A 15,324-nucleotide genomic window follows, 5' to 3' on the forward strand; every position below is an offset into this window, starting at 1 on the left:
CTCGGACCTGTCCCGTTTTCCTGGTCCTTCACCGAGCGAGTCGCCAAAATTGCGCACAAGTTCGCTCACAGTCTGCCGCTCTTCGGCAGCGGCCGCGGCGTTCTCCATCCTCACTCAATTTAAAAGATCGCAAAAGTCACCGGTACCGCAGGGCACATCTGCCGCACAGCCAGGCACTCACTTGACACGCGCGTGGGTACGGCAGCGAGGCGCGCGCACACCCGTCCCTGCCCGCGGTCACCGGTCGACGAAATTACGATTCCGTGTGCTTGAGATAGTTTGAAATCATTCCATGCGCAAAAACAACAGTTTCCTTATTTCCCCATTCACTTTTAATGGTGAGGTCACGTGACCTTGAAGAGTAGCAGGAATTAGCAAAAATTGCGAGTAGGGCATGACAGAAAGACGATTGGTGGTTTGTATGGCATGGCCATTTTTAACGGCTCGAAATAACATTTCTCAAAAAGTCTAACTAAAGAGCAAGTTGTTGTTGATTATCACTGACTTGTGTTTAGGGGTTAATAATGACTGAATTTTTGAGTTTGACCGAGAAATGTTGACAGCATTGTGTGCATTGATCAATTCTGAGCTCAGGGACATATATTTCATTTAGATTATAAGCGTTTGTTTTTCACAACTTCCAGCGTTTTAAAGAGCGCCGGGCCTTCAGTAGAGCGGCGAGGTGATAATTGCCCCTACATCATGTGGTTTACTGGCGCATATCTCGAAAAGTAGCAGGGAAAAGCAGCAAAGCACCTATATGGAACAAAAGATGAGTAATTAGAGGCTAGTATGAAATGTTCATTTTTAGCCGCTCGAAATAACGTTTTTATAAAAGTCTATTTAAAAAATTGGATATGATTTTAAATTACGTCTTGCAGCTGCTTGCAAACAGCTAGCTTATCCTTGCAGAAAAGCGATGCAATATGTCAGAATGATGTTGGCACAGTGAACAACAGTGCCCTGAACTAGTCTGACAGGAAATTTCGTTCAAAACGACGATTGGTCAACTAATAAATTACGCCTAAAGTTCATCATTAAAATCGGTAAATGTGGTGGCCTATAGAGAGTCTAAATTGTCTTGTGTTTGGTGACAACTGACGACCTCAATTTTGACCTTAGGGCAAAACTAGCATCGGAATCGTATTCTTCGATCAATTTGGGATTAAATGATACCTATTTTGTTCATATTGCGGACAGTCAGTTTGGGGGAATTTCTAGCGCTTTTTCAGGCTGCCGGCCTACAGTGCGCCGGCCGCCGCGCCGCCGAGGCGGCATGATGTTTGACTTTACACCGCTATTACTAGAAAAGTTGTGAACCGATTTTCTTACTTCTTGCACGAGAAGATCCGCAATTCAATTCTGGACAGGTAGCCGAAATTTCACATTGATATTATGCTTGCGGCGCGAGTTATTGGCGAAAAACAGGAGGGGTGGGCGAAATCCGCCCCCCCTTCCACTGCGCGTGTTAAAGGTACTCTGAATTTATTCAAAATGTTCGTATTTGATCTTTATTTTCATTTTCAATTTGCTCTAATAACTGCTGACACGTTCAGAAATGACAAATTTCAAATGACATTAAATAATAGCCTTTTGGTAAAAGCGATCAATGAAATTAAGAAATACAAGTTGTTGAGATGAATACAATAGGTACATTATTTTATCATTTTAAATTCATTGTCCAAATACATAAGCCACTGAAGTACCTACCTACATACTCGAATGTGCATTAGCCCAATGACCGAATTTTTTTAAAGAGACCATTGTAAAGAAACGAATGTATGCTAGAAAATCGTCAATCAGAATCAGCCAATTTGAAACACATAGAAAAAGGTTTAAATATCCCGACTCAAAAGTGGATAACTTTGCACTAGAAAGTGGAAACTGAAGCACAAGACATAATCTAGCAATTAAAACCGATTTTTCAGATTTTGAATTTTGAAATGTCTCCAGCCACATTCATCCATTTCTGTTCCGAATCCACCCGGCTTTGTATGGTGACCACTGGCAAATGATCACAGTGTCGGTCGACAGCCACTCACCGACAAACGTTCACAGCGACAACTCACTGACAAACGTTCACAGAGACAGCCACTGACTGACAAACGGTGAGTCACAAATCACTCAGCGACACACGTCCCACTCTCTCACCACAGCATAGGTATGTGTTAGCCCGCGCCCCGTAGGGGGGGGGGGGCCGAAACGGCCCCCCTGTCCTTTTCGGTCGATATCTCCTAAACGGCTGGAGATATCGCCACCAAACTTTCAAGACCCCTCCGGGCATCAATTTTACACATTGTGACTAAAAAAATATTTCCAGAGGCTATGATAAGTTGGCCACAAATGACGTCAGAGTGACGTCATGTTCTGTCATTTTCGACCGAAAAAAGACCTTCGCGAGAAGACCTGTCAGGACTACAGCTTTGAAGATACAGAAAAATGATCAAGACATAAAAGGTGTAGAATTGAAAGGGCTACAAAACTGCTATTTCAAATTTTTGAAATTTTTGAGTTTTGACCCCCAAAAATCAAAAAAGCATTTTTTGGATATATTCGCCAAAAAATCCAAAAAGTTTTTTGAGTTTCGAAAAAACCGGAATAAATGTGATAGTGCCTACCGTCTTCTATCTACATACCAAATTTCAGATCGATATCTCGTTTTTTGGCCAAGTTATAGCGAAAAAACTGTTCAAAAATGATGACGTCAAATTTTCAAACTCAATTTTTGGCAATTCTAGAACTCGTAGAGCAAAACAAAGACCACCATTAAACTCCCCGTGACGAGCTGCATCGAATCGATACCCATTTTATGCAAAAATATCAACTTTGAAATTTGACCTAATTTGACCTCACCTTGACCTGACCTTCACCAAAACGTGACCTAGGCTGGCCCCAAAGGCTGCCTAACCCACATAATCGCATTTGTCATGTAAAATGGACCATAAAACATGTATCACACGACACATTCATATTGTGACCCCCGGTGACCTGACCTCGCTGTGACCTGACCTGGTATCAGTGACCTCAGATAGCAAAGTATGTGTTTGACGAACAATGTACCATCGATGGTTTTCAATAAATTACAAATTTACTCGCTTTCACAGCACATTTCTTGAATTGCCTGTGAACGGTGAAAATCTGACATTTGACCTGACCTGTGACGTCATCGGTTTGACCTAGGTCAATGAAATTTGGTCACAAGGTAGTTCCCGGGTGGGGCTATCGAACGCCGTTTGAATTTTGAAAATCGGCCGGTAACTTTCCGAGATCTTAGGGGGGCCGAAACGCCCCCCCCCCCCTCCTACGGGTGGTAGGGTCCGCCGGTAGCCCTACGGGGCGCGGGTTAGGATCACATACATTATCGTCTATATATTTATAGATGGGAGTCAATACGAGCTTCCACTCAATTAATGCACATCACAAGGTTTTCCGCCTTTGTCTAAATTGCACTGCCTCATACCGTTTAATGGTATAACGCTGAAATATGAGACATCGCGGAAGTAGAAATGGAAGACAGCCATTATCAAATTAAAACAGCGAGCCATCTCCAAATAACGGAGAGCGGAATGTGTCCATAAATCAAAGATTTTCTGAGTGTGACATTATTGTCTCATTTCTTCTCTCTCCGAGCCTGCCTGTTTGAATGCTTTACTGGATTGAAAAGTGAATAAGAGAAATATATAACTCGTATATATTTAATCACCCGTTAATTTGAGGAAAACTACTAACTTTTGTAAAAAGTGTCGCTGATGACATCAATCAAAGATCCGTTAACAGAGGAGACAGTTTCGTATAGACCAAGTACATACATTGGGCATTTTGTCGGCATGGTGACCTTGACATTGGTGGCGCGTCTGCACCATGCAGGTGAGAGCAGCATCTGTTTAGCAGACACTCATACCACGCGGCGGTCGGGCGCTGCTTCAAGGCCGCCCGGCTACGTAACCTCGGCCACTTTCACTTTTTTACGCCACGCCGGCCGTGAGGCTGCACTGGCCGCGGGCTGTGGGCCGTGGACCGTCGCCAGTCACTGCTCGCTCGGCGCACGGGTGCGCGACACGAGCCACACGTACTGGGCGGGACACGTGCCACACGTACTGGGCGGGACACGTGCCGTACGTGCTGTGTGGGTGCAGTCGGTGTTCGGGCCGTGTCGGTGGTTTGTTCGGGGTGATGTCGCGGTGTGCCGCGGTGACGGTGCTGCTGCTGGCCGCCGGGCTGCCCGCGCTCTGCTCCGGGTGGCTCCTGGAGGGCCTGGTGGGCTCCTGGGTGGTGCCGGAGGTGCACAGCGGACAGCGGAAGAGAACAGAGCCCGAGAGGACGCAGCCGCTCCAGCTGCCTGAGGAGTATGACCAGGAGCCAGCCGAGGACCTGCCCCTCAGTGAGTACACGAGCGTGCACAACGCGCAATACACAATGCACATGCCTGCTACAGGTATGGATAGAATGCACATTAAGTTTTTCGCCTCAAAGACGTCGTTATTAATTGGTTAGACTTGAGCGACCTTCTCATTGCTCGAAGGAGCTGGCGTTGTTCCCACAAACGGCGATGCTCACAGCCCTCAAGGTCACCGTATGGGCAGAACGGCGCCGCCCCACCACAAAGACGTGCTGATGGCGCGCCATAAGTAACCAACATAATTTACCCATTACAACAGCATGTTGACATAGCCGGGCATTCCATTACACGGTTCACAAGCTTTGACAAACAGCCGGCTAGAGTTTCTGAATGCGCCAACCAAAGTAACTGAAGAGGCGTTGTTTTGCATCCGTACGTACTCGATTGGAGATGTCTGTCTTATTCAGGGAATCAGTGAAAATGAGTGAATGGTTATTATAGGTTAATGGTTACCCTTGTCCTTGTAAAGAGTCGTCTGTAATGAGGCACGAAAACATCGAATGATTTAGGTAAATCAATGACTTTCATGGTACAGGATGTGTTAGACGGGCTGCATAGTCTGTAACGTTACCAATATGCTTACAATCGCTGTGATTATTTTGCCACTTCCACCACTACTGGTTTAGCTAAGACCACGCGCCGGGTTCCCGTTTCTGGCTGGTGTGGTCAGCGCCGCGCCGGTTCCCCTGCGCCTGCACCGCGTGCCGACCAGCCTGACCTCGGAGGAAACGCGTTTCGCCGACAATAGACGCCGGATTTTCCTCATCATTGGGATTATATCTGTTCCGCGAACGAGTGGCTGTGGCTGCGCGCCGGGAGCTGTCAGAAGCACTATCACAGACGCTCAGAAGGCGGCGTGAAAATAAGGAAGCGTCGATTGTTCCAAGCGCTGATCGATGATCAGGGCTGATGCTCAGATTTAAAAACATATCAATTAACAAGCTCTTCACGATGTTTATGAATGTAGGACACTGGGGAACACCCACCTAAAGCTGGTATAGTTATATAGGTGCTTTATAAGCAATGTCGTTGTAAATACACCACAGCAAAGACTATTATATCGACACTACTTTCCATTTTACTTGATGAGACCGTGATACCTACGACCTGAGGTGATCGCGTCCCGTTTGTCCCCAGGGCCCCACCCGGCCACGCCTCCTCCGACCCGGGTGGGGATGACCTCGGTGGACGGCGAGGAGCGGGCCACTCCGACCCAGCGCGACATCGAGACCACGGTGCAGCTGTACCGGCTGCTCAAGGACCGGCGGCGCGCTAACAGACACGGTCAGTGCCGCAGCCGGCTGCCGTCGGACAGGCATCATCAGCGCCGCTGGGCCGCTGAATGGTAGCTAATCCGTGCCTGCGTGCTGGCATGCGACTTAGGCCCGCTGCGTAGACGGGGCGAGTCTGATGTTTTTTTTTTCTTGCGCGCTGGAAACTGCACACCGCCTTGATATCGCGAGTTGTGAGATATTTTATGTAATGCCGTTTTGAGCGATATTTCCATGCCTGCATATTGTTGACGGGCTGTCTGGCCTCCGAGAAGCCGGGACATTCGTCTTCACCATGCTCTGGGTCCCACCTCATCATTGATCACACACCCCTATTACTCCAGGCGGGTGGTCACCACCATCAGACGGCCAGAACTACAAGCAGTACCTATGCCTTTAGGTAAACCTACACTATGAACCGCTTGCGCAGCTGGTTGGTCTGCCTTTTTGGGGCAGGCCAGACTCAGTGGCGCGGGAACTTATTTCAGACTGGGGGGGGGGGGGGGGGCGGGGGGGGCTGAACCATAAAAGAGATCAACCTAGGGTACCCCCAAATCTAGTTTTCTCACTGGTTTTCGGCCGCTTATTTTTTAGACCTTGGCCTTAAAAAACGAAAATATTTGCAAAAAGTCAGGTATTCCGTCTCAGCTGAGTGAAGAAACTACCGTTTTGGCAGCCTGGAATAAAGGTTTTAATCTGCCAAATGAGTTGCCGAGCCAGTGAAAGAGGTGGATTTTTCACTTACATGCTTTCTTCCTTTGTGACCCACAACCCATAATTTGGGGAGGACAAGCTGCCCCAACGGTTCCTGACCTCATGAAAAGTGGTGAGGCACCGCCCCCACGGCCCCAGAGTTGTGGGGGCAAGCTTCCCCCACTGCCCTCTCCCCCGGTTCCCGCACCTATGTATGAATCTATGAAATTATGTTGGTAGATTTCCGATTTCGATTCCTCCAGCTGGGGGGGCTCAAATACATTACGAGCCCCCCCCCCAGCCGAAAAGTTGGAGGGGCTCAGCCCCCGCTAGCCCCCCCCCCCCGGTTCTCGCGCCACTGAGGCCAGTGACCAGTTGCCACCCCATGGGACGGGATGGGCCTGTACCACGAGTTGGCTCAACTGCGGTGGCGTGGCCGACAGTCGCATTAGTCCGAATCTCTTCCTTATCCTCTCGTCCCGCGGTCTTGCAATGGTCTGAATCGACAACGTGATCCCACCACCAATTTTACAAAACTTGCATTCCAGAACAAAGTCGCGCCAACATGCTTTGATGTTGAACAAGAATGGCATTCAAGAAGATAACAGAAAAATGTGAACATATCAGATACCATACAACTTCAAATGCTTCACAGTATATTAGACCCCGATAAATGGACTACATTTCTTTAGAAACACCATTCCTACTTATCAGTTAGGTATACATACGTACCTATAACGTAGTCCCCCCAAAACATTATCAGCTAAGACATTCCGTAATAACAGTATCCCACGCAGAGAAAAGCACCCACTTCACCCGGTCTGCTGATCAGCTGGTCGATCCCGCTCTGCCGGTCCGGTCCGAGGAACGTCTAGGAGCAGTAGGTGCTGTCGGCCGTGTTCTCGCTGATCCACTCCAGCACCCCGGTGACGCGCGCGTACAGTGCCGGCCGAGTCGTGGCGCACTCGCCCACGCCGAACGACGTGACGCCGACCAGGACGTACCGGCCTCCGACGTCGACCACCAGCGGACCGCCGCTGTCCCCGGCACAGGTGTCCTCTCCGGCCGTGCCCCCGGCGCACACCATCGCCGAGCCGTCGTACGAGAGGCCCACGCGAGCCATGAACGCCGCACAGGCCTCGGGACTCAGGATGGGCAGGTCGACTTCCATCATAGCATCGGCTAGCGGCCCGCTGTTGGACAGATCGCCGAGCCCCGTTGCGGTTGCCATGAGACCCGCGTACGTTTCCCCCGGGGTCGGCAGGCACACGGGACTGATGTGACTGCTGAACGAAATCGGGCGGTCCAGCTGCAACAGTGCGAAGTCGTAGAGGGACGTTTCTTCGTTCCGCTGCGGGTGGACGAGGATGAGGGAGACTCTGAAGACCTCCTCACTGGACGTCGGGTTTCGGCGTACGTTGCCGAGCCTCACCGTCACCTCGGTTGGGTTATTTTCCACGCAATGGGCCGCCGTCAGGACGTACCTGTTGTTGATGACCGAGCCTCCACATATGAAGACGCGGTCTCCGAACTCGGGCCACACGCCCGCCTGCCAAGGGTACTCGTTCTCCTCTGTCTCCGTGCCGCCGACGATGCGGACCGCGCGGTTGACCTGTCCGCAGGTGCAGTTGCCGTCGGAGTCACCTCCCGGCGAAGGAATGCCCATGACGACGATGTTGCAGTTAAAACCCTTTTTGTTCACGGACTTGTCGGATATAAACTGGACGTTGAGTGACTCTGCAGATACGCTGACAGCGGCATTCTTTCCGCAGAAATGTTTGCCGTTGATATCCAGCCAATCATACATGCAATAGCCATTGACGCCTTCAACGTCGAAGTCGGAGCAGACGATGCTGATGATGTTACCTGCATCAGCTGTGAAGCTCCAGGAAATGTTGGTCTTGGCTGAGTAGTTTACAGGATAGTTGGGTGACTGAAGAACGTATTTCCCACGAGATAATCTGGAGGTCTTCGACTCATCCTCTAGATTTCCACAAAGCTTGAAGGCAGCAGCCGTCGTATCGGCTTTGGGTTTCGGAATGATGACGTCCTCTTGCGATAAGCAAATATGTTTCGCCTCTCTACTCAGCTTGTGGGCGCCAGGCGCGCCCGCCAGTTCCGGACAGACATGTTTCTCGGCCGGTTGTTCCTGCCGGAGAGGTACGCTGGCAGCAGAGGACGGCAGGGCCGAGGCGGCGATGCCGACAGTCAGACAGATGAACACCAGCAGAGCCATTGTGAGATGGTGCATGGAGGCGGTCAGGGGCGGTTTTTATAGCGCGCTGTGGCAGGACACAGCTGCTACAGACGCCCGGTTCAGGGGCTGTATGGGCCGGGGAACATGTCAGGCGGGAGCACAGGGTGCGCGACTAGCGCGGCGACGGATTGGTGACTTGTTACCGACTCAATGAACCGCAGGCCTAGAATTTTTATGAGGGACTGCCGTGTTGGCGATTGTAGGTGAAGAAGTTAAGAGCTTTAGGACAAAATCATGAGTTACGCATTACACATGTTTGTACCTGATCAATGTTTCAAATTAAACGTGAATTAAAGATAATATACTCAAATGTAAGCATTGAATTTCCTTACAGATCAACGACGGGTAGGTAATCGCAACTAGCTGCTCTTCCTAAGCGCAATAGTTTTGGGTCCCGGCCGGGGATCGACAATGTCGACAGTGCAGACAAGACATCGTATCTGGTGTGGGTTTGCATTAGGTCGGCTATCGCCCTAAAAGTACCCGAAGATGTATGTTACAACAAAGTACGATACACTCTGGTTAGAATGCTGCCCACTGTCCTTCCCACAATCGTCTGACGATTCGGTGTCCGTCTTCTTTCAGCTCTGGGCAACGCTGACACGTTGAGGGAGAGCAAGCCGACCTGTATCCAGCGCTTCATCTGCGAGGTGCACATGCTGCCGGAACACGAGCTGGCCACCGCCGGCGACATCGAGAAGAATATCGCCAACATGCTGAAGTAAGAGAGGTTTCGAGGGGCGCGCCAATAGGAAACATGTTCTGCACACCCTAGCAACACTGCATTATTCATTATCCAGCTAGAGCTACACTATTGCGATTGAAGGGGAGGGCAACTAATGACTGATGGCTGATGGTTTTCGGTTGGGGTTGGTGGTCAGGGTCGATGGTTTGCCGATAGGTCACTATCAACATCAAAAGTAACTAAGGTGAGGTGAGGTGAGGTGAGGTGAGGTGAGGGTGACATGTTTGGGCAATCCGGTATCGCTTTGGGGGGGGGGGCGTCGAGTAGCAACTAGCAACTCACTTCGGGTCCACCTTAGAGTTCTGGTCCACTCACTTCCCATGCATGCATACCTATACGTATGCATTGCAACATGACTCTACACACAGTGTTATGCTGTTGGCACTCTGTTTTATATGGAACGTCAGACACTTTGGCATATCTGTGGCAGTCGGGGTGAAGACTGGCGACCTCTATGTGCTCCTGGCCCACCGGCTCACTGGTACCCGCGGGGCGCTGCTTCTGCGTCCGGGTCGGGGGTTCATATCACATAGACGACACATTGCAATTCCCATGTAGTAGGTACCTATAGGTGTCTATGCTGTCGAGAGCCGTGAGTCTGGCTCTCCGCACAATTCCCGTGCCGAGTGCTGACGCCCAGTATCGTGCCGCCCCGCAGACGGTTCCAGCTGGAGCCGCCGGCCAGCCGCGCCTACCAGTACACGTACGCCGCGCACATGGGCCGCCTGATGCGCGACTCGACCGCCTCCGGCTGCCACGAGATGTTCAGCTCGTGTCCCTTCAGCCGCGAGGAGATGCTGCTGCTCATGGAGGCGCTCAGTAGCTCCAAAAGCGCGCTGGCGTGAGCGGCCCCTCGGCGGGCTGGACGGACTGCCTGACAGAACGCTGGGTCAGGGTGCCCACAAACCATGCACATTGCACAATATTCCTGTGATATTCACCAAATGGTGTGAACTAATGGTGAAATGGTGGCTCGACTAATTGAGAATAAGCAGATTGATAACTGATTCAGCAGTGTACCTAATGCTGAAACTAAATTCAGCGTCTTTAGTTGGAGCTCTCAGCTCACCACAGGACAAAATTTAACATCCATTCACTGGGCAGCCTTCAGCTCCCTGGAACTTGCGGAAAAAATTATGTGAAGGACGAAAATTAGTAGGTGGAAGCTGAACTTCGCTGGTAGTTGATTGTAAATCCAGGACGAGATTCGGATATAAAAGGGCGACCGATATTTCATAATCAGCCGGTACTCAGCTCATGTGGGAACAGTATGAAGAATGAACATGTGACCTTTTCGAAAGTTTTGATCAAACGTCAAATATCGTGTCATTTTGATTTTTTTTTTATCTATAGCCAGTATGGGGAATAAAAGCGCTGCGAAAGTTAGTATTTTCTCAGATTGCTCAACTACATTTATTATTAATCGAAAGCATGGCTTTTAAGAATTGGCAGCAATTATTTCTAAAACGTTTTTTACGCCATTACGGACGAGTCAACTGTCAGCCGTTGAAACAACGAATGATTAGCATGACATGACATGACTATTGACTAAAGTCCGCCATGCGTTTATGTGCTATCCAAAATTCATATTGTCAATATCCGGTTTCACATGAGCAGGCCGAAATGTAGTGTAAAATTGGTGAAATATTGTGCCGATATCGAAAGTGTGGGATGAGAGTGGATACCTTTCCTGCTCAGCCTTCCGACATCTAGTCAAACCGTCGCAGAGCATCGCCGAGTCACTTTTGTCCTGTTTATGTCAGTACGCGCGCCTGAGAATGAGCGAATGTGGTGTCGACTCATGCTTCCGACCACACCGCGAAGCTTTTCCTAACTATTGACAAGCAGGGGCCAAAAATACGCGGATTAAACCAATCTTGCTTGATTTATTGAATCTATGCGTGGATGTTAGCTCGTGTTGCTTTGTGGGTATGGATGCAGATCACTTGGATCATGCACACATTGTATCATATTGCCCATTTAGGCTAATGATGAGGAATGTCTAGTGTGTTCCAAGCGATGACTGTGTACCGATTGGTCAAATAAAAATGACAATTTTATACATGATTTACATTTGAGTCAGCACCGTGCAAAGGCAGAGGCGCAGTCGCCGCCCCGCTCAGGACGTGCCCGGGATACGAGGGAGGGTCACAGAGGGCGCTGGCGCCCATTGGAGGGTAGATAGACAACCGTGGCCGGGCAAACAGCTCGTCCGTCCCAACGAGAACACTGCTCCCCAACAGCGCGTGAGCGGCACGCCGTACGAAGGCCGCTCCTGCTTTTCGTTTTTTTTTTTAATCTGTTTTCCTTTCGTCTCCCTCTGTCAACTCCTCTTAGGCGTCTTTCAGCTTGGGAGAGCTGGAACACGCGCAAAAGGAGCTGGCGGAACTTTGAGGCCGCACCACGCAAAATCCTACAGGATATCGAGGTAAGAGACGGTTCGGCCCTCAGTTCAGGCACAGCACACCACCCAGGCGCCGGCGACCGCGACGTCAACGCTAAATAATTTGTCGTACAACATCTTTGCTGCATGATATGACCGTTATTATTAGTCTTTTTTCAGACGGTTCTTTTAACCCTAGAACGCCTAGGGGGGGGGTTGTATCAACCCCCCCTGAGGTTTTTCGGAAATCGTGGAAAAACGGCGGCGCGCAGCGCCGCCAAATTTTGGGTACCTTATGGGGCAAACCTTGCGCATCTTTTGATCAAAAAAATTTGACCGGGTCATGTCAGGTCACGGAGTTATGACGTCACAAAGGGAACAGCCTCCGGCCGGATTTTCACAAACTGAGTGCCAACGCCCGAGGTTTCCTGCCGGTGGTACGGACATCGGTTGATGGATCGTGATGAATCTTCCCATGCATGTTGGGGCAAGTATTGGCTATCATATGGTATAAGAAACTTGACCGGGTCAGGTCAGGTCACGGAGCTATGACGTCACAAGAGGAACAGCGTCCGGTACTATTTTTGAAAAGCGCCCGAACCACTATTTTGCTAATTCTTGTCACCTCAATGGGAATATGCAACAATATTAGCTCCTATAGGGAGCAAATGGACATCTGAAATCCAAAAATACAATCAGATTTCAAAAATTTAAATTTTGATTTTTCGAATTTCTGCCGCCGACTGTGACCTTGCCGACTTCCGGCGCTCCCAACGCGCCATTTTTAGAGCTAGGGAAACGAAATACATACCAAACGATAGAGAATTGATCAAGGAACACGATAGTGAAGGTTTCAAGTCGATATCTCTTACCGTTTTGCCGCAATCGCCGCGAAAAATTTGGAAAAGTCTATTTTTCCGAAAATTTGACCTTTGACCGGTCAAAAGTAGGTCAAATGTTGACCTAGGACCAAAAAATATACCACCAATCGCGAGATCTCGTTGAGAGCAATCCGTTGGTTTTTTCCGCTAAGCTCTACGACCTTCCGTTTCGAAACGCCAGGGGGGGGGGTCGTAACAACCCCCCCCCCTGGTCGTTCGTGTTATGAGAAATGGCCTGGTCGTGCGAGGGTTAAAATGGAATAATACCATAACCTCTCTCATGACTGTGCTAATTCTTTTTAAATGATGTCAGCACTTCTGCTACTACTTTGAGGGGATGCAGAAGAGACGTTTGCTCTAAGAAAAGTGCGCCATACAAATGCCTTACCTTGCTTCTTCGAGAGCCGACCGATAACGATAGATCCCGCATGGAACTGCAGCGGGGTGCGTCGGAGGGGGGGGGGTGTTCCCCCCGGACCGGCGTAAGGGCTCTTGAAATTGGCTGCTTTTTCACCTATATATTATGAAGCCTTTTTGATTTATTTATGAAAGGGCTTAGTTTGAATCTTACTGAACAGCACATAACGAAGTGAAATACGGGAGCTTGGTATCTATTATTCCTCTTATGTGTATATTCTCCAGCATGGCGTACGCAGTAAGAAACCTTGGTCAGTCAGTTATTTATTGTACTCCATGTAGTTGTCAATCGACCACCTATAATAATCATGCATTAGTTAACCCGCGCACCGACGGGGGGGGGGGCGGATATCCGCCCCCCCTGAGGTTTTTTGCGAATAGCGGGAAAACCGCGGCGCGTAGCGCCGCGAAATTTGGTACGACTATTCTCTCATCAATTTTACACATGGTGTGCAAGTGTGAACCTCCTATCTTTTAAGGTCAGGTCACCAGGTCACTTTGAATGACCCAACCTCAAGTCACTTTTTGCAACTTTGTCACCGTGCCAGAGCTACAGTAGATGTCGGAGGCCTTTGAAAGTCACAGGATGTTATAAGGTCATTAGTAGCTACAATTAGTGTATCTCGGAATTTTGATATCGGTGACCTAAGGTCAGGTCAATTTCTCGACCTCCCCATTATGGGGGATCAACTCCCTGTTTTTACCACTAAAACGGGTCGGAATGGCCCCATAAACCATACATGACCTCATACGATCAACCTTCACTACCTTGAGGTCTGTTTTGCTGTTGGGCAGCTGCAAGGTCACGTGACGTCATCAAAGGTCACCAGCGGTTTTTTGACAATAACTCCGTACAGGAACAAGATACAGCCGCGCGGATGGTCTCATTGTGATCAGCTCGTCAAGACGCATCGAATGATATACATGATGACCTCGAGGTCACGTGACCTGAGGTCAACCTTTGACCTTGACCTTTCGAGGTCAACATATATATCATTCGATGCGGATTGACGAGAGGATCACGATGCTGCCCTTAGTTTGTTCCTATATTGACTAGTTCGAAAGTTATTCGAGAAAAACTCTCTCAATACCTAGCACCGCCATTTTGACTTTTTTGACCCCTGTGACGTCATCTTTGACCTGACCTGAAAATGACCTTGGTAAAAATTGTAGACCTTGTCCGTGCGTATCCCTTGCCGTTTACCGCTTGTCGCTATCTTGCTTCGTTCTCGAGATCTCAGGGGGGGGGGCGGTCATCCGCCCCCCCCCGTCGGTACGAAGTTGGCGCAGACCCCCGTCGGTGCGCGGGTTAAAACCATGTTAGAACCATGTAACATCTGATCCTTTGCTTAGAGTACAGCGCAATGTTTCTATCGGAACAAGCTGCAGCTCCATAGTTTTCGCGACTTTGCTTAGTTATATAGGTAGTGTATCTTTGGATCACCGATCATCCAGGGGTTTGCTGCTTTCTCGTGGAAAATTGATTAAAACGTGGGGTTAACCCGCGACCTGGTGGGGGGGGGGGGGGGCTATTTTTTGCCCTCCCTCCAGACTTTTCGATATATCTCCAGAACCGCTGCGCCGATCGTCACCAAACTTTCAGTACCCTCCCGGACATCAATTTTACACATTGTGACCAAAATTTTTTCCAAAAGCTATGATAGGCTGGCCGGAAATGACGTCATAGTGACGTCATGTTCTGCCGTTTTCGACCCAAAAAAGGGTTTCGCGGGAAGAGCTGTCAGGCCTATAGCTTTGCAAATACAGAAAAATGTTTAGGACATAAAAGCTGTAGAATTGACAGGGCTACAAAACTGCTATCTCGGATTTTTGAACTTTTTTGATTTTGACCCCCAAAAATCAAAAAATAGATTTTTGGGATATAAAAGTCAAAAAATCCAAAAAAAAATTTGAATTTCGCAAAAACCGGAATATATGTGATAGTCCTTACCGCCTTCCATCCACATACCAAATTTTAGATTGATGCCTCTTTTTTTGGCGAAGTTATAGCGAAAAAAACTGTTCAAAATTGATGACGTCAATTTTTCAAACTCAATTTTTAGCAATTCTAGACCTCGTAGTGCAAAACAAAGACCACCATTAGACTCCCCGTGACGAGCTGCATCGAATCAATACCCATTTTATGCAAAAATATCAACTTTGAAATTTGACCTTTTTTGACCTGACCTTGACCTGACCTCCACCAGAAAGTGACCTAAACCGTACCTGATGGTCTTATAACCAACACCATTGGGTTGGAAATGAAAAACTGGCCATA

General features: G+C 49.0%; 2 protein-coding genes across 2 annotated transcripts; one reads left to right on the forward strand and one right to left on the reverse strand.

Moving 5' to 3' along the window:
- The first annotated feature begins 3,987 nt into the window (after window positions 1-3,987).
- On the forward strand, window positions 3,988-11,425 carry LOC122375670. Its single transcript, XM_043355153.1, has 4 exons — window positions 3,988-4,381; window positions 5,537-5,683; window positions 9,206-9,341; window positions 10,024-11,425. The coding sequence occupies exons 1-4, from the start codon at window positions 4,174-4,176 to the stop codon at window positions 10,208-10,210; spliced, it is 678 nt and encodes a 225-aa protein (XP_043211088.1). The 5' UTR covers window positions 3,988-4,173; the 3' UTR covers window positions 10,211-11,425.
- LOC122375669 (tryptase-like) lies at window positions 7,007-8,604 on the reverse strand. The gene has a single exon (XM_043355152.1). It carries the CDS (start codon window positions 8,597-8,599, stop codon window positions 7,235-7,237), a length of 1,365 nt encoding a protein of 454 aa, XP_043211087.1. The 5' UTR covers window positions 8,600-8,604; the 3' UTR covers window positions 7,007-7,234.
- Window positions 11,426-15,324: the final 3,899 nt, after the last annotated feature.

This window comes from Amphibalanus amphitrite, unplaced genomic scaffold (genome assembly GCF_019059575.1).
Source record: "Amphibalanus amphitrite isolate SeventyFive unplaced genomic scaffold, NRLGWU_Aamphi_draft 001891F_arrow, whole genome shotgun sequence".
NCBI lineage: Eukaryota > Metazoa > Arthropoda > Thecostraca > Balanomorpha > Balanidae > Amphibalanus > Amphibalanus amphitrite.

Coding starts and splice junctions, on each gene's coding strand:
- LOC122375670 (XM_043355153.1), top strand. CDS start 4,174: ATGTCGCGGTGTGCCGCGGTGACGGTGCTGCTGCTGGCCGCCGGGCTG. Junction 4,382..5,536: donor AGCCGAGGACCTGCCCCTCA/GTGAGTACACGA, acceptor GTTTGTCCCCAG/GGCCCCACCCGGCCACGCCT. Junction 5,684..9,205: donor GCGGCGCGCTAACAGACACG/GTCAGTGCCGCA, acceptor GTCTTCTTTCAG/CTCTGGGCAACGCTGACACG.
- LOC122375669 (XM_043355152.1), bottom strand. CDS start 8,599: ATGGCTCTGCTGGTGTTCATCTGTCTGACTGTCGGCATCGCCGCCTCG.